This window comes from Anas acuta, chromosome 3, assembly GCF_963932015.1.
Source record: "Anas acuta chromosome 3, bAnaAcu1.1, whole genome shotgun sequence".
Classification (NCBI taxonomy): Eukaryota; Metazoa; Chordata; class Aves; order Anseriformes; family Anatidae; genus Anas; species Anas acuta.
The window spans coordinates 8,558,742-8,585,031 of NC_088981.1; the positions used below are offsets into that span (position 1 = coordinate 8,558,742).

The window sequence follows — 26,290 nt, forward strand, 5'->3', positions numbered from 1 at the left end:
AATGTATGTAGGTGAGCAGGAAAAGAGTGCTACCTGCCCACTATCTGAACGAGCAGAATTTAATGGGAAAAAGGTCTCCTCGTGACTGCCTACATAGGCAAGTGAGAAAACAGGAGACTGATGGGCAGATAACAGGTTTATCCTGGTGTTGCCCATTCATGCAGCAGCACACAGAAGGGGTATGCCCTTGTTTTTCCAGGCTTACAATAACACAGCACGACTAGAAAGCAGTGCTTGCTCTCACCCACCGCTGAGCTTTCAGGGAGCTGGGCAGTGACCCAGCCCAGCTCCCCACTGCTTTCAGGTGGGAAGGAAACAAGTAGTGAGAGATAGGGGCACTAAACATGATCTAAATTGTGTTGTCAAGTGAGAAAGGACTCATATCATAGCCAAGTCCTTACATGAAGTGGTTGTGCAGTCACACACATCTTTGTCTTCTCATCCTGCCAGCAACACTGGCTTCTGTTATCTACACCCACCCTGCTCAACAGAACCATAGGGCTGCAGTCCAAGACGGACTTGGGAAGCTAATCTGGCCTAAAACAAAACCTTTAAAATAATAAGAATTAAAAGAATTCCAAACTTTTAAAAGCTGGGGAAGTTCCCAATCTGATTCACAACACAGCTGCTGTGACCTTTAATGGCAAACCCACCACCTAACTGTCTCCCAGTCTTTGGGATACACATCACAACCTGACTCCTGAAATAATCACATCTCTTTAAGGGGGAAAACCCCACCCCTACGTAATACCCCACATGTACATGCAAACAAACAAACGAGATGAGTAAAAAATGAAATCCCAAACATGTTCAAAGTTCAGCCTGAGTTTTTGTTTGTAAACAAAAGCCATCACGTGACTGTTCAAAACAATCCATGCATTTTTCTCCAGAGAAGACAACTGGAGTTATTTGTCCATGTTTTGGTTTTAGCTGTTATCTACAAAGCCTTTTGGTTTGAAAATACAGATATACTGCTCTAAGTGGCATGCAACCAGACTAATGCGGACAAAGGTTCATTTTTGAAGTAATTCTTACAGGCAAGCAGTTCCACCTTTGTCATGAACTCACCTTGCTCTCTTCAGAAAAGGCAGGGATGTTTTCCAGCTTTTAACCACGTGCCTATACTAGGTCTGGGCTAGCACTGAGGCAAGTAATGTTTTCTGTATTATTTTGCTGGTGATTTTTTCTTTTCAAATGGGATTTTCCTTGGTTCTTTTTTTAATGTGCTTACACCAAGAACCCAACTTTTTGTTGTTCGGGGTTTTTTTTTTTTGGATGTTTTTGTTTTGTTTTCTTTTGTTTTTTTGAAATGGTATTATGACACAACTATACTATTTGGGAAAGTTGTGTACTAAAAAAAAAAAAAAAGAGCTACAATCAGTGGATTCAGAATAATGGCAATCACACAGAGAAAGCTGTGATCTTCAGCCATACTTGTGCTACTTGTACCTACTCCTTGCAGAAAGTCTTCTCTGCAAACAGACTTTTGTGCTTCAGGAAGTCCTTTGTGTTGTAAGCTCAGCTGCTCTAAACATGAGATCATTCACCACCAAAACATCTCAAAGTTGTTCTTAACTACTTGAAAAACAACAACAAAAAACATTTTTAAGAGGTTGAGGCAACCTTGTCAGATGAGTTTGAAACATTTGGCTTACCTGTTTAATTATGTTCTTTGCGGTAATAATCATTTCATCTCCATATATTTCATAAAAGTTGAGATTTCTTTGCTTTAAAAGTCCAAATACTAGTGATACAAGTCTCTCCTATCAAGAAAAAGAAATGCATTAAAACCATCAAGACGAAAACAAGAAACAATTTTAAGAATCTTCACAGCAGTTAGAGTTCACGTATCAAACACACAGTGGACAGAATTTAGATCAGCCCAGTGCCTTGAGACTACTGTCATGGTTTAACCGTACAAAGTTTCCTGTGGCAATACCAGCTAACGGAGTCCCTTCCTCACAGTTATTTTCATTCCTGTTCTTCAGCTGTGCTCGTGCAATTGTGCTTGAAAACCTACGTATTTCCTAAGATTAATGAGTTTCCTTACCGCAAGCAAGAATGACGCTCGACACAATTGCACCAGCACAAGTGAGAGGCTACCACGTTGCAGCATCCAGATGGGGAGAAAGTGCAGGGCAGAAGTGGGAATATTTAAATGCTACTGCCACTCACCACATTTCACAAAACCCACAGGTTAGACAAGACTAAACAGTTCATAGGGTCTAGCAATTACGGCAGAATTGCACAGGTAAGATCCAGAAGAATGTGTATCTTTTTCTTTTTGAGCCAGAAAAGATATTTTTCTGGCTCAAAAGCAGTCACAATAGCTTAATCTTCAGAAATTTATGATCTTTAAAGGAAGATACTCTGCAAATTAAGTATGTGCTCGGGGCAACCATATGCTTGATGTAAGTACCCTTAAGTGCATAGGGAGGCAGAATAAGAATAACATGCACAGCTTTCACTGCAAAACTGAAGTTTTACGGTCAAGCAGATACAAGGGTCCGTGTTCTCTTCCACTTACATGTTGAGGTTCATGAAGTGTCCAAACTAAAACTCACTGTATATTTAAAATAGAACTGATTATTTAAAAGAAATAAAGCAGGACTGGATTGCAGTTCCATATGGTTAGTTACAATTATTTAATTAGATCAAGTACAAATAGGTGTGGGGAAAATTTGGATGAGAAATTGTGCAAGATGATAATGTTGCTACCAGGGACCCGAATTAATTAGCTGGTGCTAATTAGGGATGTTACAGATGCAAACATATTCATCAGACAGTTTATTTCAATAACAGACGTACCTCTTCTAGAATTTGGCAATCATCTTCTAGGGGTCTATTTAAATCATTGCGAGCATAAGTTGAAAACTCCGCAATCATCATTTTATCTATCAGCTTTTCCAGTTCACAAAGCTGTGAGCCAAGATGCCTAAGAAAAACAGCCATTGAGATATGAGCTCAATAATCAACCTGAAAATGAATCATTAGTTCACAGCTGAAGAAAATAACCACCCAGCAGGTAATTTCCATGCAATCAATGCTGGCTTAATGGGAGGCACAAATCTTTCAGTTCTTAGAGCAGCTGAAACCACACATTTTTCAGAGGCACCATCACCTTGCAGCAAAAACATACGGACTTGAATGTTAATGGAACGTTAAAATTGGATGCAAGACTTTGTCAGAAGATGCTGAGCACCCTCTCTTCCCAACGAAGGGAACCAGAACCAAGAATACTCAGCACTTGACTGTATCTAGCTGTCGAAAAGAAATGCTACTTTTGCTAAATATTCTTCCACTTCAAACATTTGAGCTTTTAATACGGTCAAGGAATTTACTTTACATGACTGAGATACAGGAGCATCTTCACAAAACAGAATGGCTTTCAGAGAACACAAGGATTTTAAAATTTTCCATTCTTAGACCATTCAGATTTAAAAATACTTTTTCCTATATTTCAGACTTTAAACCATATTTCGCAAACTGTTTTCATACAAAGCCACGAGGGAATTTCTCACATCAGATATGTCAACTACTCTTTAGAAGTCATGCAGCTAGAGAGACTTTTAGCAGAGTAAGAACAAAATTGGGAACTTTGGAGATGCCAAACACTCCTGGCTTTCCAGCTTCCAGTAACCATTGAGATCACCAAGTATCTGTAACAATCAGCCCCATGTATTTAAACCCAACGTAACCTACCCTCTTGTGCCTCCTAAGTACGGAAACATCCAATAAGAGCTGGACAACTGTAGCTGGGCTACAATCCACTTAAGTAAAATTGTTAGTGCAGGGCAAAAATTAATTAAAAGCTTACAGATGAGAACAGTGCTTCCAGGTGTCTGAGTTTTGCTGTATGAAGCCTGATTTGCCAACACAGCCGTGTAAAAACACACTTGATCTCCAACACCCCAAACAAGGATTGTAAAAACAACATAAAAACTGGCAGCAGAGATGCGTAATTTAATCAACACGTTGTTTGTTCATCTTTTTAATTAAAAAGACGAACTTGCAAATGTTAAAGAGCTCGAGAACTGTAATTCTACACTACAATAGTTGCTAGGAACGATCATAATGCTGTAACTGATATGTATAATCATAGGGGATATTAACCTATGTTAAAGACAGCAATTTGCATTGAATGATGCTGCAACAAGACTTGATTTAAAGCTAACAATGTCTGTTTAACAACGAACTCCACAAGCTGTCACACACAATACACTAAAGCAACAAGTTTGTTTTGTTTGGTTGTGGGGGGGAAAAAAAAAAAGAGAAGATACTGAATATTTTAGGAAAAAAAAAAAAGAGAGCAATTATTTGGAAACTTCTCTCTCCTCCAGATAAAACAGGTATTTATCTCACTTGACAACTGCAGCATTTGTGCTCACAGCAAACCAGGAACAGTCATTCACTATTTTGTGGAAAAAAGCTGAAGTATTTGTGTATGGCATTAATTTATTATTGTTGTTTTCCAAACCAACATTCTACTAAGCAGTTTTCATCACGATCCCCATCTTTTCATTGCACATTATTTCTCCAGACATGCAACACACAGAGGCTATTGTAAGAGTTGGGAGCAAGCGTGCTGGGTTTGTCAGAGACACAGAGCTGCGTTTGCGTCCCTGGTGGGGCTGAGGAGTGAGGCTGCATTTAATTCAGCTTTCTGAGCCTTTACTATCCAAGTCAGAGAGGACTTTTCCCACTCATATCACTTTTTAAAGAAGTAAATGAATTATTTTTTAATTCTACCATACCAACCAACTAGGCTTTGTTCACAGAAATCACTTTTTATAGACGAGATGTTTACCTGCAAGTATGTACCACATCTGATTGTGAATTTAAAATAATGACACATGCTTGGAACATCAAGTATGACAACAGAACTGCGCTCTCTGCTAGCACTGCATGTAACTTAGCTTACCTGATTGCAAAAGAAAGCTAATTCTGATTGATGTCTCAGGTTTGTAGAAGTACACTCAGTATCAGTAATGTAAATACAACTATGACTTGGTCAAGTTTATTAGCTTAAAAAAAAAAAAAAGTGGGATATTTTTCTTTTAAAGACTTTTTCTGAGTTTCTCCTACATAAAATTTGATTCTTTTTCTAAACCAGCTTAAAGGGGTGTTACAAGCAGAGCTTGTCAGCACAGACGGACCACAGCAGTAACCGTATAAAGTTCTCAATATTCATGTTGCAGTTATTGAGCAACAACCACGTTTTTAATTACAAAAACTGGAAACCCTTGGGTTGCAGGAACCACATAACCTCAAAACCAAACAGAAAAATAGCATCAACTTATGAAACTAAGTAGGCAGCTCCTCAACTGGCTAATACAAATCTCTGAGCCTATTTAACACACACTGCTTCTACCAGCATCGTATTACAGTGGCAGCTTTGCATATGACACTGTTGTAGTGAACACAGCAGTTACGATAGCTTTTTTTGCACCAGCTGAAGGGATTCTGATGTACTGATGCTCCTGCATAGCACAGAGGACCCTGCCCAGTGCAGCACCATCTCCCAGACAGAGCTCTGAGCATCCACGATGAACAGCAGCAACCAGCACAGGACCCTGGACTCACTAACCCCCATAACCATAGCAAACACAGGTGAAAAACCAGCAGCAGGAGCTTAGGCAGCACCTTCCCACTGTTTCTTCCCAACTCCAGCAGCTTATAGAACTGGATTTCTCAGTGGGATGAACCCCTCTCAGGAGGATGCACCCCTGGCCATGGTAAATACAGCTCTCCCCAAGAGGAGGTGCTGCTGAACACATCCCATCTGACCAGCTGTCAGCCTCAGACCACATTTTGAGTCGTAGTTTGATAGCTTTGCACCGCCTTTTGCTTGCAAAGCTTCTTCCAGCACAAGGACAGGCTGGAGGCAGACCTACTCTGCATGAGGATTGCAGACCACCACTTCGAAACATCTCTCAGCTCTGGGCTACAAACCCTGCAAGATGAAGGTCCAGTCACTGCTCAGGTGCACTCCCCTGCACCCCTAAGCCACCTGTAGACAAGAATGGAGTACAGAGCATCTCGATATTAAAAGTTCACCAAAATAAAATATATTTGACACGTGCAGCAGTCACACTACATATGCTTTACTTACATGTTGTACTTTTTGTACCATGTCCTCTAAGAATGAGCAAACACAGGTAAAACAACCCCCATCAGCCAGCAGAACATGCTTGACACCTTCTAGCTCTGCTTGCTTTTTATTACTTTCCTAGGTGGTTACCTACCGGAAACTGTGAATGCCTTGAAGTTCTTGCTGCAACACCTCCTGCGTTGTTGCTATTAAGTCCAAAGCTCCAACAAACTCAGAAGTGGACAACAGCAACTGTACCGTGGGCTGCGTTTGGTGTACAGTAGCCATTAGCTTCAGTTTATTGTATGCTTTTATGCAGTTATTTCTGGTGAGCGACAGTCTTAAAACTCGGAGTGATCCTTCACACATCACTTTATCAATTTTGGAGATTTTCTCTCTAAGTAATTTTACAGCCTGGGAGGTTTTCCTGAGGTAGTCCTGCAACTCATGCTGAGAGGTCATTGCATGGAAAAACGCTTCAGAGCGCAGAGAAATCTGATGAGCAATATTGACTTCCACGATGTCCAGATAATGGCTCAGCTGGGAAGAGGGAAGGGGAAATTGAACGGCATTGTTATGGCTTGGCATGTTCATCACCATGAAAACATACATTGAAAATTCAACCAAAATGTCTTATTGTATCACAAGGACATTTTGCAAATAATAAAAAATGCTATAATATTATATTAAACCCTTTATCAGAGTAGCAAGCAAATGCCACCTGTTGTGGTTTGTTCATTTGTTTCTCAATGAGCTCAAAAAATCACTTTGGGAAGGCTGACCTGATGCCTCTCCTGCTTGAAAATTACAAGATACAAAGCCAAATAGTTTTAAAATACCCAAGCTTTTCTACCACAGTGGTTGGCTTGCAAGTAAGGACAGTATACACGTGCAAATATACTACGTACTTAGAGCCATTCAAGTTGATAAAAATGCATCATGACCGCACTTGATGGCACAGCTCTGGGTCTGCTCAGTTAAAAGGCTGCAGAATCATCTTTATAGAAAAATCCTCAAGAGATGTCTGGCTGCAGTTGCTTTTTGCCAGCCAGTTGGAGCTCCTGCTAAGGTTATTTTATGTCTGCTGGCACTGTGGGACTCCAGAGACAGAGCATACCTACACGTTTGGAACCTGAGATTCAAATTCTTTCTGTCAAACAAATTCCAATTCCTTGTGTTACCAGGCCACTGGGTTGGCTTGGTCGGTTGAGCTGCAAAAGCTCTGTGTTCTGGCTTACGCTGAATACGCAAACTCAAAGGACTGAGGCATTAGGATGCTCATCTGAATGCTAATACTCAGATGACCTGTTTTTTTTTTGGGAGGTGCCATGCACTCAAAACCTCACACTGAATTTCAAAAGACCCATCCAGAAATTGAGAGGGGAAAAAAAAAAAAACATCAGAGAAATGTTTCTGTCTTATAGCTATTTTCATCCTGCATATATTTAATGCTGGGGATTTATGCAATATGCAAAGCCATCTTTTTTTGTACAACATTTAATCAAAAAAGTCCTCCACCAACCAGCTGTGACACACCTAGCCCATGGGAGAAGCCGAGACAGGCTGTGACACAGGGATCAGAGGAAGGGTTATTATTATCATTTATTTACGTGATTGTCACATCCAGATGCCCCAGGCCCTTTCACTACGTCGAGCACTATAGAACAAACAGAAGAAAACAACACTACCTGCCTCAAAGAGCTGACAGTCCCAGTGTAGGGCAGGAAATAGGAGGTAAGATGGACAAGTATCAGGGGGAGTTGTTCAAGTAGATAAGCAGCAATAGCCTAAATGTGTGTGCTTATGGCAGGGTTTTCCAAAACCTGCTGAAAAATTGTGCCTGGAGCTAAGGATGAAATTTGGGCAGCAGGATATATATTTACACCTGGTAAATGAGAACAAATTTGGGGTAGTTCAGAGCCTTTAAAACAAATAAAACAAAATTTGGGCCAGTTCCGGTAGCACAAAACTGTAATAATTTGTTTTTCATGCATGTGGCTTTGGAGGCAACAGAACTGCTTTATGCTGTTTAGATATTTCTATCATCTGTCTAAAAAAGCACGGCTCACATCTATTTATAACCTTATTTTCATTCTGCTGCATCCAGGTGGGCTCTGGGTCTCCTTTATTCAAGTCCCTGTTGAGTGCCCATCCTGCCTTTCACCCAGGCACACTCTGAAAGTTTCAAGCACGTGCCAGACACTGCTTTTTCAACTTCAGACAGCAACTGCCAAAGGAGTATTTCCAAAAGCCACCTCTAGGTGTGTGAAGATAAAGCAATGAAGGAGCAAGTTATCAATTATCTTAAAGCAGGGTCTGCCCATCCCTCCTGAACTGGAGCAGAAACAGGAAAACTAACGCCTGGAAACTTGCAAACATCTTCCAGGGCATCACGTTATTTTTTTTCCGAGTCACTTTTTTTTTTTTTGAAATGCCAGCTCCCAGAAGCTATAGTAGGTTAAGCAGGATGGAAAGCTGAAGTTAGAAAATCAAAATAATTTGAGAGTCCATTCCGTAACTACTTCACGGATACTTTTAAGGTATAAATGATTCAGTAGGGGATTTCTATACTGAATACATAGCTCTAAAAATCAAAAAAGAATAAGCAAAGACACTGTTTCCAGTATGAATGAAGCAGCTCTGCTTTCTTGCTCTCCAACATACACAAGTCCTTGTCAGCACAGATGACATAACAAAAGGAAAGAAGTTCCTGACATACAAAAGCTTGATATTCATTATTTCTTTTTGCACAGAAAACACAGTGCCTTGGAGTTTTCCTGAGACATGAGATAGCAGTAGTCTTAGCAGGTGTCCTAAAACCTCTAGCTTAACCTTCTCATGGAATTGCTCTTCCTCCCTAGCAAAGAGCTTCACATCTTGAAGTTCTCAATGTATATTTGCTTCATTCAGCTTCAGCAATCATTAGCCAATTACTATGCTATATGAAGATTTTTTCTCCCTACAGATTTGACAGATACATTTATTTAGAAGGGAAAAAAGTTCTTGCATTGTTTACTAACAATGTGTAACCTGATGTAAAACCAGTTGCCAAAGTCCCCAATACCGATGTCTTAGCAACTAGTACAGGACAGCAGCAATGGACTTGATTGCCAATTGCTTCTTTGTAGTAACAGCTAGGATGTATCGTGACACGTTGCATCAAATTCTTACCTTTTCTTGAAGTAACTTGGAGGAAGCTGCGTCACGATTTCCTTTTCCACCAGCAGTACTAAAATGGGACCATGGTAAAACGGCATTAAACGTTAAGGAATCTTCCAAGGCAAAATCTGGTTTCATAAAAATCTGAAACAGAAAAGCAAAAGAAAAAAAAAAGCATGTCTCTCACCTCTATGTTCATCCTTGCCAGTTTAACAGACATCCTGGTTAATGAAACTAATGCTGATCATTTTTTTCTTTTCCAAAAAACAAGTTTTTATTTAACCAAGCAAAAAGATCTTCTAACCGATTTACTTCACACCCTAAAAGCATGTGTGATCTGACAAATGTTTATTTTCATAGAAGTAGAAGTTTACTCTGAAATGACCCAGGTCAAGATCTAAACAACAAATTGCAGGTGGATCCTCTAAAGGATCAGAGCAAGCAGAGACATCCCACTGCTGATATGCTCATTTCTGGGGCCCTGGTTTCTGCTAGACTGAGGATCTAGCCAGCTGTTCACATGCACCAAGTGTTGCCTAGAAGGCAACAGGGCCTCAAATGTATCTCCTTTAGGCACAGCACAGCAAATGTGCTGATTGTAGAAAGGTTTGATAGCATTTCACATTAACTCTATACATCTCAGAAAACTATCAGTCCGAAGTTCTCTCTGATCATATCATTTTTACTTGACAAAATTGGTGTAAATCTGGAGGTAGACAGTAGCTCCCCTTTCCCTTTATTTGTGAAGTGTAATTTTAAGAGGTTCAACACAGGCTACAGCATCACACCACACTCAAACACTCTTGTTTCTGGGGCTTTAAACGTTGCAGTCACAGCTGTTGAAGCAACAGGCTACACAACTGGCACAGAGATGCTGACCCATGTTAACACTCTGACTCCTTAATGTACCTATAAAAAAGGTATTCAGACTGAAGTGGAATCTAGGGTTGTGTCTTTTGTCAATCCATGGCATAAAAACACATCATATATGCTGCAAGCATCTATGCAAAAGGACTTTCCTTGAGGATTCAAGGGGTTAAACTCAATGCTAAGTGGCACACTATGTAATATTCAAACATCTGTAGAACTCTCCAATTTCCCCTTCCTCCTAAAACACAGGCTGTCTAGTTTTGCCCAGCTTTAAGGTTTTAACAGGTTTTGACTATTAAAGATGAAAAAAATAATGGCATTTGTATTTTACTTTAAGCAAGAACAAAATGATCATCATAGTCAATATTAACCAAAAAAAAAAAAAAAGAAAAAGCAGCTTGTTCTTAATTCTTGTAAATTCTGAGCATCGCAGACACTCTTGATAATCAGTTCAAGTGATCAGCTTGGACAAGACTTCCATGTAACAGGAGAGTACATCCATATGTTCAAGGCTATATGTGAGAAATCCTTATAAAAGTTTAGAGTTCACAGAAACCATACCTTAGGTACTTGTTCCAGATCTGTCCTGGATTTATCTAAAATAAAGCAAAACACAAGAATTCATTCATGAGCAAAGAATTAAAAACAATTTCCTTGAATACTTTAAAATGCTACAAAATTTTTAAGACAACAGTGCCAGACTCCTCACAGTGAGTGGACAAGTAACAGGATCATAAATTGAAACACAAAAACCTTCTGACTGAACAAGAAAACCTTTTTCATCATGAGGACAGTCAAGCAGGCTGTCCAGAGATTGAATAGCCTCCATCCTTGAAGGTTTTCAAGATCTGACTGGATAAAGCATGTACCTCAGCAGGACAGTCTCCCTGTTCTTGACAAGCATGGTAAGCAGGACATCAGAATTATCTCCCACATTTCTCTCACCTCTCTGTTACTTGATTGGTATTGAAATACTAAAGGAAACCTAAGAATCATCCTGCTGTTCTCAGTGGTTGGACAGACCAACTCCTATGGAAGTGAAAGGCCAGCTCTTGTGGGCCAGAGCTGGGGAAAAACAAAGAATGCCTAAAAAAGAAACTATAGAAAATCCGGAATTTCAGTTTACCAAATGATGCTTCTAGGAATTTCCCACCTACAAAAGGAGTGTCCAGATACTTTGGTGACACAGTATTTTTTTTCTTTCTAAAACCAAAGCTCTTTCAAAACGGCTAAAGCTAAGCCTAAAGAAGGAACTTGTCTTTCACAGTATATGCCACAAACAGATTCATTGGGGAAGAGCTAATTCAAAATAACAAGCCCAGGGAAACCCTGCAGAAGGGCTGCCTTTTGCATGGAAAAGAATGAAGAAAGCTGACTGGAAGAACAACTTGATCACAGGCAGTACACTACTGAATGCTTCTTGTTGCATTACATGTAGACAATTGATATAGATGAGCCTGATCAAACAGTGATTTGCAAATTAATCTTTAATTTATTTTATCAGAAACTTTAACATAAAAATATTACAAACTTGCTGCAGTTTATAAGGGTTTATTTCCCTTTTGTTTGACTTTTGATTTTCATTTTGTCTCTCCCCTTCCTTTGTCGAGTTTTATACTTGCTGAACTATTTCTATAAAATCTTGAAATTCAGCCTGCAGACACCAAAAAAGTAGTCCTTGCTAACAGTAAACAGAAATGGCCAGAGTGGAATTTCATGAGGTTCAACAATAGGAAATGCAAAGCCCTGCACCTGGGGGAAGAATAACCCCAGGCACACTACACACTGAGGGTTGAGCAGCTGCACAGCATCTGTGCAGAAAAGGATCTGGGGGGGTCCTACTGGACAACAACCCAACCGTGAGCCAGCACTGCACCCTTGTGGCAAAGTATCCTGGACTGTTTTAGGAAAAACACTGGCAGCAGGTCAAGGGAAGCTGATTCTCTACACAGAACTGGTGAGATCACATCTGGAGTACTGTATCCAGTTCTGGGCTGCACAGTAGAAGAAAGGAATGGACATACTGCAGCGAGTCCAGCAAAGGGCCACAAATATGAAGGAGGGACTAGGGTATGTTTCATACAAGAAAAGAGAGAGCTCAGACTGTTTAGCATAGAAAAGCTTGGGGGCAATCTTTTCAGTGTTTATAAATATCCAGTGAGAGAGTGTAGAGAAGAGGGAACCAAACTTTTCTCAGTGGTGGCCACTGACAGTACAAGTGGCAACAAGTACAAAATGAAACAAAAAAAAAAACATCTTCTATTGTGTGGGTGCCCTGAAACAGGCTGCCCAGAGGGGTTGTGTAGCCTCTATCTGTAGAAATACTCAAAACCAGACTGAACAGGGTCCTGGGCAGCTGCCTGAGGTGACCCTTATTGAGCAAGGGGTTTGGACTAGGCCACCTTGAGAGGTCACCTCCCCTTCAGCCATTCTTTGATCCTCACGGCAGAACCAGGAATGGCCCACTGCTGCTGCTCTTTGTTGCAAAGTCAAGAGCTGCTAGAAGGTTGCTGTAATAGTCTCAGCTTATCTTCAACAAAAGAAAGTTAAAGAAAACACTGCCAGGGACTTAGTGACCTACCATGAACGTAAACATGCCAAGAAAAAAAATTATGAGCAGATCTCACAAGCATTTTGGCCTATCAGGTACGAGCAGTGGTCAAAAATACGTCTAGTCAATCGTGTCTGGGTTTTCAATTACTGTTACAAAGAAATCACCAGCAGCTATTTTTGCACATGAAGCCTTTGAGCAAGTAAAAGAGATGATCAGTATGTTACAGTATTCATTAAAGGAATGACTTTTTAATGACAAAAGGAGGGCTTTGACTATACCATGGGTGTGTAACAGAGTCCTGTCGAAGGTATCTTTAGGACAAATATTCCTGCACCTTTCATGAACCTTCTCTCTCTGTAAAACAAAAAACATATTAAAAAATTACTTTGAGACTTAAAAATGATTCTTTTTCTTTCAAACGGAACATTTTCATGGAAATATACTGCATCATGCCAAATAATTCTGACAGTTTCACAATAATATTTTTTTCCTCTTAAAAGCTCAGATGTTTGTCCACAGGTTAAAAATTTTGTTTGCTACGTTGTTTTTTCAGTTATTGAAAAGCCAAAATAACCTCTCTGTATAACAGGAGATAACCACAGATTGGTTGTAATTACATATCCAAATGCTTATTTGTTCTCTGACCCAGAAATCACACCAACAAAGTAAATGCTTTTTCATTGCTAAATTAATTGAATCAAAGTAGATACTGCTTCAACATCCTGTTAATGGACACCTAGCTGAAATCACATATCTTGTTTTGTCATGCTGAGCTTCAGGTTCTACCTACAGGTGCAGTCAGCACTAGAGACCATAACGATCAGAAACTATGCTTCTAAAGACTACTGATAGATAGCTAGTTCTCTGCTAGAAGCTACATCATGGGCCAGTTCCTCTTTCCAAAACCTTCTTTCATTTTGCAGTCACTGCATTACACATTAATTTTAACAGAGCTCTTAAATGCTTTAAATGTCGAGCGTGTGAATGAATGGCATTACAGACAATTCCCTTTGACATACTTTAACAGTGATTTACACAAGTAACACTTCCTGCAGCCAATTCTGTAACAGCAGAACGGTAAGAAAGTTACAAACCAAGGAAGCAGAAAACAGTGGGAGACTTCTGTATGTTCTTTCAGTTCAAAATAAAATAATAATAAAAAAAGAATGTTACTACATACTTACTGACACCTGTATTTTAAGAGTTTTTAGAAGTCTCCTACTGGTCCTGGTGTCCTTAGATGTAGCTTAAAATTTCCTGTTACAAAAGAAATCATTGAAATAATAGATCTATTTATAGTTTTAGGACTTCACGTATAAATGTTTAAATTGGAGATTCTTTAGAAATATCTCTAATCCTTGCAGCACTTACTCATGTTTTATATTTGATCCAAAGGTCTTAAAACGTTACGTTGCACTGTAGAGCTCAATCATTAAACAATCCTTAGAGAAAAAGGATTGATAATCAGAAAGAATGAATATGAAATGCAAGCCCTGGTGCAGACTGCAGTATTCAGAAATAACAGTGAAAAAACCATGGAACTTTCTAGATGGAATTTAGACATTTTTCACGCTAATAATATTGAGATTATAAAACAAGAAATGCCTAATGGAAAGTCAACAAGCACTGGAGAACAAATTAATGATCAGCTAAATGTATGATGGTCTCCTAACGGGCACAGTCACTAATTAGTAGCAGGTTCTCCTATCTCTTTCTGGCCCCTAGTACCACGTGCATCGAATTTTGCATCCTTACCGGAGTGATTTCCTGTTGGTATAATGCAAAATGTTCCTTGGTGATCTGTGGGAGGTAGAATGAAGGCGTGACTTCAGTGTCCACAAAGTCCACTCCCCATGTTTTTGTAAAGAAATCAGATTCCCTTTTTGCTAACCTAGGATCATTTAGCGCTGCTGGGAGATTGACTTTGGAATGATAAATAGTCCATCTGTGCTGATCCGCAACTAGAGATGGGCTGTCACATAAATTACTGGGATCGCCTGCGGCACAAAAGACAAGACAGTTGTGTTTTTTTAAGATGAGAAACCAAAAGTTGTATTTTTGTTAAAATGTGATCTTTAAACAAGCTACGTTTTAACAATTACACAGTGGATCAGAATTACCTATCCAGAAGACACGACATTTTCATTTCTTCAATGCTACCTTGCATTTCTTCTATCACATTAACCAACACTAGCTTTGAACACAAAAGTGTATCCACACTCACTAAGTATCTTTAGCTCAACACCATTAACTTCCACTGAAGAAGAAAAAAATCCAACTCCTTACACACATTTTTAATAATCTGGACTACTTGATCAGAAACACAGTTGAAATTCACTAGAATCATATTCCTTAATTCTTCAGATCCCATTCCACCACCTCTCTTTATCAGCTAAGCTTTAGTATACTGCAGCAGCTATGACTTTGACCAAAACCTGGTCTTATGAACCACTAGAGACTTATGACAGTGGTACAGACAGGTCTTGGTCTTTTGCTTCCCACTGCAAAAGGGCTGGGGTGTAACACAGAAGTAGAGCAACAAGACCCCAAGCACGCTGGATAGATCTGTTCCACACACACACCTTTTTTCTTGTATGTGGTAAGAATCATAGATAGCTACAGTGTAGAATCACACAGACAAGACCCTTCCTATAAAGTGGAGATCTAAAAGGAAACTGGATGGTAAGAAGCAGAACTACAGTATACTTTGAAATAAGGCCATGGCTTAGTAGACCACACAGAATGCAAGAGAATTCAGAAATTTGACTGAAGAATTGAAAATGGATTTTCACATTAGCAAACGTAACAGTGTTTTCACTCTCCTTGCACATTAACATTACCTGTGGGCTCCTTGGGACATACATCAGGCAGTGACTGCACAGGTCGAAAGCGCTTGGCCACATCCATTTCCTTTTTAAAGAAAGCATCGCTGCTGTTTGACTGAGGCACTGGTGAAGAACTGTGGCTCGATGCCATTGCATAAAATCACCACTTGATAAAAGCTGAAGGAGAAACAACAAATACCAAGGCTTTAATGAAGATCTGGCTGCAGACTAGCAAGAAAGAAACGCTCTGTCAGTTACACAGATTTCGGTTTGTTGGTTTTTTCTTCATACTGCAAGAATTTAACTGACACATTTCAATAAGAACACGAAAAATAAAGACGAAAATAAAAGGCAGAATGTAACTTCACCGTCCGTTTCCTCCCACACCTTCAGGTATGAAGGTTGGCTTGTTCCTGCGCACAGCACCAATAAATTCTTACGTTAACAGCAACGGAAATCTTTCAGGCACTTCTGCCTTCCTGCTGCCAGAAGCACTGCAGTCACGTTGGCAGTAAAACTCCCTCCGAGGTACCAAATAGCGCAGGTAAAGGAATATAACAGAGGGAGGAGATCACTTTCATTTTCTGTACGTGTTTCATACCATCCTGGAGCTGCCCTGCACACGTACAGCAGGGCAAGGGAAGGCACAGAGGATCCCAGCACCTGAAGCAGCGCTGTAGGACAAGACCTGTGCAAAGCCAGCCTGCGTGCTAGGCTTAGCTCAGCGCTCCCAGCCTGGAGATGTATGTAAAACTGCTGCAGGGGGGCTCGCAAAAGCTGCTGGAGCTTCCTGGCCTCGCTCTGGTGGAGGCAGAGGCAGCGTGCCAGACGTCTGCACAGGTAGGCAGCTGTGCTCAGCGAGGCTGAACCGCGGCGTGTCGCAGCGGGTGCCCTCGCCCCGCCGCCTCGCACGCGCTGCTTTTTCCAGAGGAGCTCTAAAACCTACGCCTGCCGATTGGGGAGAGCCCAGCGGCGACGACCCACGCGAATGATACAGCATTAAGCATTTACAGCAGCTGAAATCTGATGTCGGAGGGCATCCTGGAGTTTCAGACAAATCAGGATCCGAAGAGCACGCCACGTGCGTGAGAAAAACACGAGCACGCAGTACTCAGAGAGCACAAACATCTTCCCTAACTCCATCCAGGAAAAATGGTAATTCCCCTTCTCGTGGCTGTCTAGCACAGCACACTGCAGTTTATTTCCGTATGAAAAGCACTCGCACAGAGAAGACAATCACAACCCAGATCAAAAAGCCCTGGAGGAGGGAAAGTCCCACTAATCTTCAGTTGAATTTTAAAGACTTCGTTTGAAAATAAACACCCTTAGAAATCGTACACCAGGACTGAACACCAGCACAAGTTCCCTCCATCTGCAAACAAAGCTGCATTTCTATCGAAGTGTTGGCCAGCTCCGTAATAAACTGCACAACTATTACAGGTTGGCGAGTTTATTAAAACTTCCCTATAACGCACGGCTCCAAGAGCGCCTGTTCAAAGGGACTGATCTGAATCCTCGCCTCTAAAGAGAAATAAACACATCCAGCAAAATCTGAACGCTTAACTGCCAACCCCTAAGGGACACCTAAATTACTTACTACCCTGTGAAGGAGCACAGGAAGATAAAAGGCCTATTTCATCTTCAATCACTCGAGTAGGCACCGAGGGATGACTGCACGTCACCGTGTCAACTTCTAACAGCAGCATGTACGTTGCAGCCAATCTCATCTGGAAAAAAAAAAGTTCTGCTTTCTAAACGGGGTTGGAAGTGCCCTACAAAACAGTTCTGAAGACAAGCTAAGATATACACAGCTGTAAGACAGCATCCCAATGAGCAGGAGCATAAAAACAAGACAACACTGAGCACGGTGCTGGTGTACCCTTGCCTTTTTCCCCCTTCTAACTATGCTGTACGACAATGAGGGTAACGTGCTTAAAAAGTGACTTTTAAGGGGGGGTGAAAACAGACCAGCAGAACCTTTTTTTCTCCAAACGTGCAGAAGAGCTGAAAATCTGTCTCCCCTTTTTTGTGGGGCAGGAGTATCCCAGGTTTCCAGTTAAATCAACACTGAAGTTACTGCTCAAGGTAGAGAACATGGGCACTAAAGGAAATCTGGACATAGTAATACAGGGGAAAAAAAAATAAAAACAAAGCAAAACAACTCAAATGTGTGACAGACCTTCCTTAGATACCATAAACATCAGTGTCGCTCCCTAAAATGTCCCAAAGAAAACTTTTTTTCAATGCTACTTCTGTTAAGCCTTCACACTTTTGTGTCTCTCTGCGTTCCCAAAGCATATTCTTCCTTTATGAAGCTCTTCCCTAATGTTTCCGGGTGTTTTGTGAAAAATCTAGCTCGTGATAACGACAGAACAATATCACTTTAGCATCTTGAAAAACACATCCGGTGCTGAGATATAATAATCAAGTCTCCTGAAGGCATACAGTAAATTTATCCACACTTGGAACTGCTTCAAAGTTGTGTTTTTGCAGTTTTTCTCCCAAAAAAAAGCCTCTGTAATGAGACACAGCCTGCTCTAGCAGATGTGTGAGCAGCTAAAGCAATTTGTAGGAAGCACCGAAATCTTGTCCTCTTGTTAGCGAGTCTTTCATTAAACCTCTCTCCTTCCCCTATAACGAAGCATTGCTTCAAAGTATTTTCCAAGATGGAAATCGTCTGAAGTACATAAATCTCAGCGGAGAAAACTCTAGCTGCACTGTGCAGGAGCAAGATTTAAAATACATTAAAAGGCCAATTTAACAACGAGGACAGGTTTAATACCTCAGATTTTCACAAAGGAACGATACCTCCTCTTTCACAGGTACGTTTTAGGGTGAAAATAGTAAAAATTCACATTGCCTTCGGACACTGACAAAACCTGAAAACGGAACGAGAAGAGCACAACAGAATTTCAAGGAGTGGATTTCAGCGAGATATAAAGATTCACAGACAGAGACCTTCTTAAGTGGCATGTAATACGATGCTGCACTAAATTATTCATAGTTAACAGCTATTCTAGTAGACTCATAAGTCAGGGCCTTATGGATAATTAACCTCAGCCAACAGCCACGTTTGCAGAGGAATATTCTCATCTGTGCTGCCAAGAACGGGCATTCCCCAAACTGCAGTCCTTAAATTAGGAAGAATTGCTTCGGATAGAGGAAGGAAAAGAAAATAAAGAGGCAGACAACCAGACAGAATTACCAGAATTAAATCCAAATTGCTAAGGAAAATGTGAGAAGCCTATTTTAAGAGAAAAATCCTGGCCTACACCTGAGCCCTTCTGTGTCTGTTAACCTGGCAGACAACCCAAAAATGCTGTTTCACTTGCCCACCAGCAGAACGGCCTTTCCTTTAGCTACACTGCTAAACACTTCCGAGAGAAGTGGATTTATAACCAGCCTTCTGAATCAGCGTTTTAAAATATGCGGCGATACATAAAGTTGCTGATTTAAACACCCGAGAAACAATGACTTTCAACATTAACGTGGAAAAAAACTGCTGCAGGATATTTAACTCTTTCAACTTGAAGGGAAACGCAGGTAAATGGAGCCAACTGCATAATATGGGATGAGTTAGGGGATGGTGCATCCCCTGAGCCTCCTGCTTAGGAGAGCATATGTGCAGCAAGAAGGATATGTATCTGGGTGACTTCATGGCATCAATATTTAAGTGACATCCAATTAAAACCAGGTTAGATTAACTCTGTTCTCTCCAGTAATCACTGTAATTTACTCACATCTTGTCTAGCAACGCATACTAAAGTAGCATAATAAAAAACCTGAGGGATTAGGTACTAGAGAAATAATGGAAATAGAGGATTACGGCTGCGTTTGCAACGTGCCTTCGATGTATTAAACCCACCCTGTACACACTATTCATTTCCTTAGTTAAAGGATGACATTGAATTACACTGTCGTGATGCCTTACTGTCACTGAAGTTAAACTTTTTTTTCCCCTTCAAATTCAACCACCACAAAGAAAACAGCTTCGATGATGCAAATTCACAGCACTCTGAACACACGAAGATTAATATTTCGTGTTTAACCATTACACAGCTTCCTCTGAAAACATCCTCATTCAATAACAGGCTTGGCAACTACGATATGACACGGCCGTACAATGAGCAGCGTTGAATAAAATGTCTGTAATGATAAATGCAATAACCTGACGCGTGCATACCGTACACTCAGCACAGTATGAGATCTGTGCAGTTAGTAATATCTTAATCACATCGGTTTTAACAAGTGCTGCGATGACTGCTCTAGGACTGAAGTTACACAAGCAAGCTTTCAGCAGTTAAAAGGAGAGCACAACAAACGATTCAACCTCTGGGTATTACTCAGAAGTGATTGCACGGGATGGTTGTAACTCCTGCGCACGTGTTGCTTTTTTTTTAAGCTCTTACCAACTGGGTGAAGTTCCTCAGAAACTGCCTGTCCATATTCTGTTACCCTCTGCTACTGAAGCAGCAGTACGCAGCTCCATACGCAGTCTATCACACGAGGCACAAACTAAGCCTCACCTACCCGTGGTTAGCTTCGTTCTCATATTTCCTCATTTGCTGGCAGTTTGCCGTTAGCACTATCAAGCACTTTTCTGTTTGCTACTTGAGGTAGCAACTTCAAGTGAATTAATCTTATTTTTTTACTGGAAATTTTCATGTGTGCACGCTCTGGTTTGTAAAGCTGTAATTTTGTGCTAACAATACAAATTAGAATTTATGAAGCCAGCACAGTCCCTGCAAGGTGCAGAAGTAGGTAGTAATTTCTCCTTGATCTGCACTCTACCTCTCAAAGGAAAATAAATCTAACCTACTAGTATTAACTCCAACTTAAATTGGTAGTTTTGATTAGTTAGCTGGTCCTACAATAGCCACCCAGGAACACAGAGCTTATTAACTCCAAACCTTCATGTTATTCATAGAAGCTCCTCTCCAAACGCAGCTTTGACTTCAAGCACAACACCTGAGAAGAGGCCCTTTTGGAACGGAAAACCATCAGAAGCTACCCACAACTCACGTTAAAGCAAAACATTTTACTATTTCCAGAGAAGTGATAAATACTGCAGATACTTATCAGGAAACGGATACTTGAAACGTTACTGGGAGAGAAAAATGCACCACGGATTGCTTCCAGGACCTCAACAGGCAACGATGTGCCCGTTACTGGTCCGGTGTATTTACCCTGTCCTCAAAAGCCTAGGTTTCCCACTGCTATTTTACAGCTCTTTGTTGAATCAGCAAGATTTAACCTTGTAACAAGGAAACCGCGGTAGGAGCAAAGTACACACCACCTTTGTAAGACAATATGGAGCAGCCTGGGCTAATGCAAGCTTTCAGTTTCTTTCAACCAGCCAATTCCTCGGGCTGAAGTTTCCCCGCGTGCCCCCACACCTCAAGACAGACATCTCTCTTTCAGGAGGGGTGCCAAGAGGGTGAGCTTTCAGTTAAAAGATTTAAGCAGTTTCAGAGAATGATGTTAAGGCTGCGGAAGCTGTTCTGCAAACTCAAGCTTTTTCTGAATAACTATTTACATCCTGGGGCTTCAGAGCAAGAAGCAGATTGTCGGGGGAAGGCAAGGCTAGATTCGGAGGAGAGCTGTGACTTGTCCCCAGGAGGAGCCATCCACGCTTGGTGCATATTTCAGCAGCACGTTTCCTTACAAAATTTGGAGAGGAGCCTGTGCCAGCCCAGCCTTCTGAAAGCTGACTAATTACACGTGTATTTCTGCTCACACACACAGGTATTTCAGTGCGTTCCGCACACCCAGTAATAGCATCTCCAATCTCGTACTCCCACCTTGTCCACAAAGGTAGCAGGAGCGCTGACCGCCCAGATGAGCTCTGCTGGAAGGAAAGCGACCTGACAAGGAGGCCGTTTATCAGTTATCCATATCTCTCATCTGCCCTGCTCTCCGCCACGTGTGCTGTCACAAGCCAGCATATTCTGTACTGGGTTGGGCCGCGCTGAGCCGAGACAGACTGTGCTACTTTCTCAGCAACCCACTTCCAGGGACCACGTAAAAGCAGAAGCATTTGAAAAGCTTAATGAGCAATGCCACCATCCTGCCCTGCATCATCTCCTTCATAACACCACCTTGCAGAGCCTTCCTCAAATGAGGGAACTGGCAAGAAAAAAAAAAAAGTGACTATAATGAACACGACAGCTACATCCCCACTGCACTGTGTGCAGACTACAAGGCCAGGGCAAAACAGCAGCAGATTTTCATACCACGACAGTTTGTACCAGTTCCTTTTGTCTTCCCTAGCTGAAGTCACCTTGGCAGTAGATTAAGAATGAAAATAAAAATTAAAGAAGAGCCACGTGAGCTTTAGCTGAGCATCACTTCTTTAAACATAAAAAATAAGATCCTCTGAAAAAAGTTACCCTGTAAAGCCCCCAGTGCTGAATGGTTGAGTGAACGTATCCACAAATTATTTAGAATAATAAACAGGTGTAATCATTTTGTTAAATATTTGAGAGATCAATCTCTCTATAGACCAGCTATGTCAGAAGTAGTATTTCACAGTTCTCCAGGTATTAAATGAAACAAATTAAATGGAACATCTGTGATACATCCAATGTGCCAAACGCATTTCTTCTCATCTGGAAACCTGACTTCCAAATGATGAACACTAATCTGAAGTCAGAAGGCAGCTTCTGTGCTGGAACAGTCTTTCCTACAGCTATTTAGGTCATTACGCATCGAGTTCTTCAATGCCAGGAGTGGTAGAATCATTCAGAAACAATTAACAAAGCAGTAAAAACCTGTATCAGAAAAGAAAAGCCCTTGTGGTTATTTGCCCACACTATCACACAACAAAGGAGTGAGATCTTTGTTCTCTTTGTCAGGCACCAGCATTACCGTGCGCATCATCTCCTTGGAAAATGGTGAAACATGAGCATCTCGAGCATCTCGTACAGCTCCACAAAGGTACGTGCAGCTGAACAGAGATCAAGGAGCCCCGGCAGACACTCCAGCTAAGGTCTGTCAAAGGCAGAGCCTGCAGAGTAGTGACATTTTGAGGAGAGGCAGAACTACATCAGCCAGAGCAAAAACTGTAACAGTAAGGTTCTGACTTTTTGAAAGGAGTCAGACAGAAGCTCACAGGGATTTGCGTCAACAGCAGGTTTCCCTGCACAGGCTTTCCACTTGCTATCTTCGTCAGGGTTAGGCTCAATTCATTAATCTGAAACTAATTTTCTAAAAATGCGATTTTTCATGAGAATCATCGCTTTCCAAAGCCATACCACAGCTCTGAAAAACTGCAAGCAGCTGTGAAATGGCCAAATAAAGATATTTAACAGTTCTGCCATTATGCAAAAAGCTGAGATCAGGGATTATCCAAGAGCTGGCACATCATACTTTCTACAGTTTTATTGAGCAACCCCAGTCCACAAGCAAGAGGCAGGAAGCTGCTCTGCAGGGCAAGTATTCTGCAAGCAAGACCACCAAAACTTTACCGCGGGGAGCATCAGCAAGTGCCACCCGTGTTTGTTAATAGTTCTTGTGATGTTAACACCATCCCAACAGAAGATCAATCAAAAGGGATCACCTCATCACTGCCTTTTCATCCCTCAAGGAGCTTCCACTTACAAGAATGAAAAATATTTCTATAACCATAAAGTAGAGCATGGTTATGCTACATTTAGAATACCAAAAAATAGAAGCAAGGTCTCACACTGCTGCTTACAGTAACTGTATAATACCAATGGACACACTCTACCATATTGAAAAGCACAAAGTAAGCTACTGCAACTGTAATAACCCACTGCATGCCACCTCAGGTGGGGTGTGTGTGTGTGTTTCTTTTTATGTTTTAAGACCAGATTCATAAAAAAATGCTAGGATATTTCTACTATCTAAATATGAGTGTTTTGGAACATCTGGTCAGAAAACTGATCCAGCATTTTTAAGTAGGAAGAAAACAATTCAATACATTGTTTTGAAAATAATAATTTTTTTTTTTTAAAGCCTAATATCTAGGTGAGGTAGGTGCAAAAAGTTAGATACAGAGAGCCTTACATGTGTTGGAAAATATTTCTTTGGAATTAATAGTATGAAGCCCCAGAAATATATACATAGAACATCCATTCATGCACACCCTTTCTCTCTTTATGCCTTATTCGTAAATCAGCAAGAATCAACAAAATAAAGATTTAAAAAGAAAAATAATAAAAAAAAAAAGGTTGGCTGAGCCTGCCAACTTGGAGGATTTTAAATCTTGGATTGTAAGATGCCTGTGGCCCTTGACTCTTCTGCTCAAGAAACATACGGTTCCTTATTTCCCCAAAAGTCTGAAGAGGGAAAGCAGAAGTGGCTTTTACACAAAGCTGGAGCCCCAAAAGGAGAAACGATACCTGATTCCACTTCCCAACTTCTCACTCAAACCGACAAAGAACAAGTCTGCAGGCTGCTTTCTCTGCCCTCTCTAGTGGCTCCTGACACTTCTCGGGGAAATGTTTCTGTTCAGCCTTGGAAATAGGTGTCCCTTTTATCCCATGAAGTTCATGCTGGCAACAGAAAAGCAAAATTCCTCTATATGTGCACCAGACTCCTACAACAGAAAGATAGTGATGAAGACACAGGGACACCCGGTGGGAAGTCCCCAGATGTTACTGGGGAATGGGATGAGAGAGGTTGAGCTGTTTCTCAGCACACCGCCTTCAGACCTCATTGACGAGGCTGCCAGCACGATGCGCTGTGGCTTTTGCTTAGAGAGCTGCAGATCTGTCAATTAGTTAATTTTAGGCATTGTTTTCCTACCCAACGGAAGTACTGTCCGACTTCCAGAGGATTTCGAGGGAACTACAGCTTGGGAAAGAGTCACCCTGGCTCTATAGTAAAGCAGCAATTACTGTAGCCACTACAACAATTAACGTACTGCAGTCAGGGTTTTCAGTAAGACGACTTTCTCACAGGGACACAAAGCAGCTGTAGCTGTACAGGACAACTGCGGTCACACTTGGGGATCTTTGTTCCACGTGCCTTCTTCTTGTTAAGGACTCCATCGGACAGGATGCGAGTAAGACAGTAAAGTCAATACACCGCTTGTACTTCAAAACACCCAGAAGTACGTATCCAAGTCTCATCAAGTAAATATTTTGAACTGGTACTTCGTGAGTTTGAGATCACTCGATGTTCTCTAACAGAAATCCAAAGTATTTACAGAATATAAGAACAACAGATAAGGAAAAGGGAATCAATAAAGTGGTAAGCCCAAAACTGGACAGTCAAAGAGAGAGAAAGTTCATGTTTTGGTGATACAGGTGGTCAGCATTTGACAAACACACTTAGCTACGTCCCTCTCAACAGGGCATACTGCATTTGGAAAATTACAGTAAAGAAAGGTAAGCAACAATGTTTCTCTACAATTTTGTCATAGAATTACAGAATCACCTAGGTTGGAAAAGACCTTAAAAAATGCTCAGGTCCAACCACCAACCTGACCTACTGCTGCGTCCCATCACTAAACCACCCCCAGTGCCACAACCGTGTCCCTCAGTGCCACAACTATGAAGGAAGTGGCTGTGATTCTGTTTGTCTACAAACTCAGGAACCACCACACTTCTGAATATCTGTAAACAAACAAACAACAAATTGTTTTGCGCTCCCCATCCCAGCTGGGCATTAGGGAGAAAACCCAAAACGCCTTCTCCAAGCGTTACGCTGGTCTGTATAAAAGCTGCCCGTGCCGAGCACGGTGCCACCACACCGTACCTTAGTGAAAACACTCCAAGAGCATCTGAGGAAGGCCGTCGTCATATCTCTTCCAGTTGCATCATACAGAAACCCTCCTGATGGTGTAGCCGGGCAGCAGCACGCCGAGGACCTGCGTGGAAAAAAGCCCAGTGAGTGCCCGGCCGGGGAAGGCTGACATTTCCACACACAACGCCTTCCCGTCCACACACACACACACACACACACAAAACCACCAGGCACCACTTTCCAAACTGCCCGGGGTTGCCATGGAAATGCGAAATTTATCTTTAGAGAGGAGAGCCGCACGCTCCCCGGCTCGGCGCCCCTTCCCCTCAGCGCCCCCGCCGCCCGCCTCGCTGCGCACACGGGCTGGGGGGCGGCCCGGACAAAGGGCCCTGAGGGAAATTATTCAACTTTCCAAGCCTTTAAACCAAAAAGGGGGGGACCCCGAGGTTGAGCCCCCGGCCCTGTGGTGGCACCTGTACGGGCGGCCTAGCGGCAGGGCGGCCGGGGGCGGCTCCCCGCTGCCTACCTGAGGCGCCGGGCCGGGCGGCGCGGCCTAGCGCGGCGACACGTCGCTGCCCCGGGCTCGGGGCGGCCCTCGGGAAGCGGCCCGGGCGGTGTCGGTGGCGGTGTCGGCCCGGAGGAGGCACGGAGGAGGCTGAGAGGAGGAGCCGAGGCGCCGCCTTCTCTCCCCGCCGCCCGGGGGAGGAGCGGCGGCGGCCGGCGGAAGGGGCTGCCCCCGGCCGGCCGGGGAGGCCGCGGGCTCCGCCGCCATTTGAGGGGCCGGAGCGGGGTGGGATGAGGATGGGGCTGGGGAGGGAGGTGTGAGGCGCTCTGCGTGGGCTGAAAGCTCTTCGTAACGCCTGAAGTGCCCCTCAGGGTCGTGTTTTAGGATTTCATGCCGTAGCAGGCCGCCAAAGGTGGTGAAGTTTGCGATAGAGGAGGGTCCCCCAGGCAGAGATCCCAGCACCGAGCCTGCCAGAGCTCAAGAAGTGTTTGGAAAATGCTCACAGGCACCCGGGCTGATGTCTGGGGGCTCCTGTGTGCAGCCAGGAGTTGGGCTCAATGCGCCTTGTGGGTCCC

The 26,290-nt window shown here is 42.2% G+C and overlaps 1 protein-coding gene across 1 annotated transcript in view; it reads right to left on the minus strand.

Moving 5' to 3' along the window:
- Positions 1-25,936, minus strand: part of VPS54 (VPS54 subunit of GARP complex) — a 49,333-nt gene extending 23,397 nt beyond the window's left edge. Inside the window, exons 1-10 of the mRNA XM_068675587.1 lie at positions 25,737-25,936; positions 25,223-25,334; positions 15,515-15,676; positions 14,430-14,671; positions 12,953-13,028; positions 10,682-10,716; positions 9,263-9,394; positions 6,246-6,631; positions 2,809-2,935; positions 1,656-1,763 (exon numbers count right to left, since the gene is read on the minus strand). Of these exons, the coding sequence (XP_068531688.1) occupies positions 1,656-1,763; positions 2,809-2,935; positions 6,246-6,631; positions 9,263-9,394; positions 10,682-10,716; positions 12,953-13,028; positions 14,430-14,671; positions 15,515-15,650 (1,242 nt within the window). The 5' untranslated portion in view covers positions 15,651-15,676; positions 25,223-25,334; positions 25,737-25,936. The remainder of the gene's footprint in view (positions 1-1,655; positions 1,764-2,808; positions 2,936-6,245; positions 6,632-9,262; positions 9,395-10,681; positions 10,717-12,952; positions 13,029-14,429; positions 14,672-15,514; positions 15,677-25,222; positions 25,335-25,736) is intronic.
- Between the last annotated feature and the right edge of the window lie 354 nt (positions 25,937-26,290).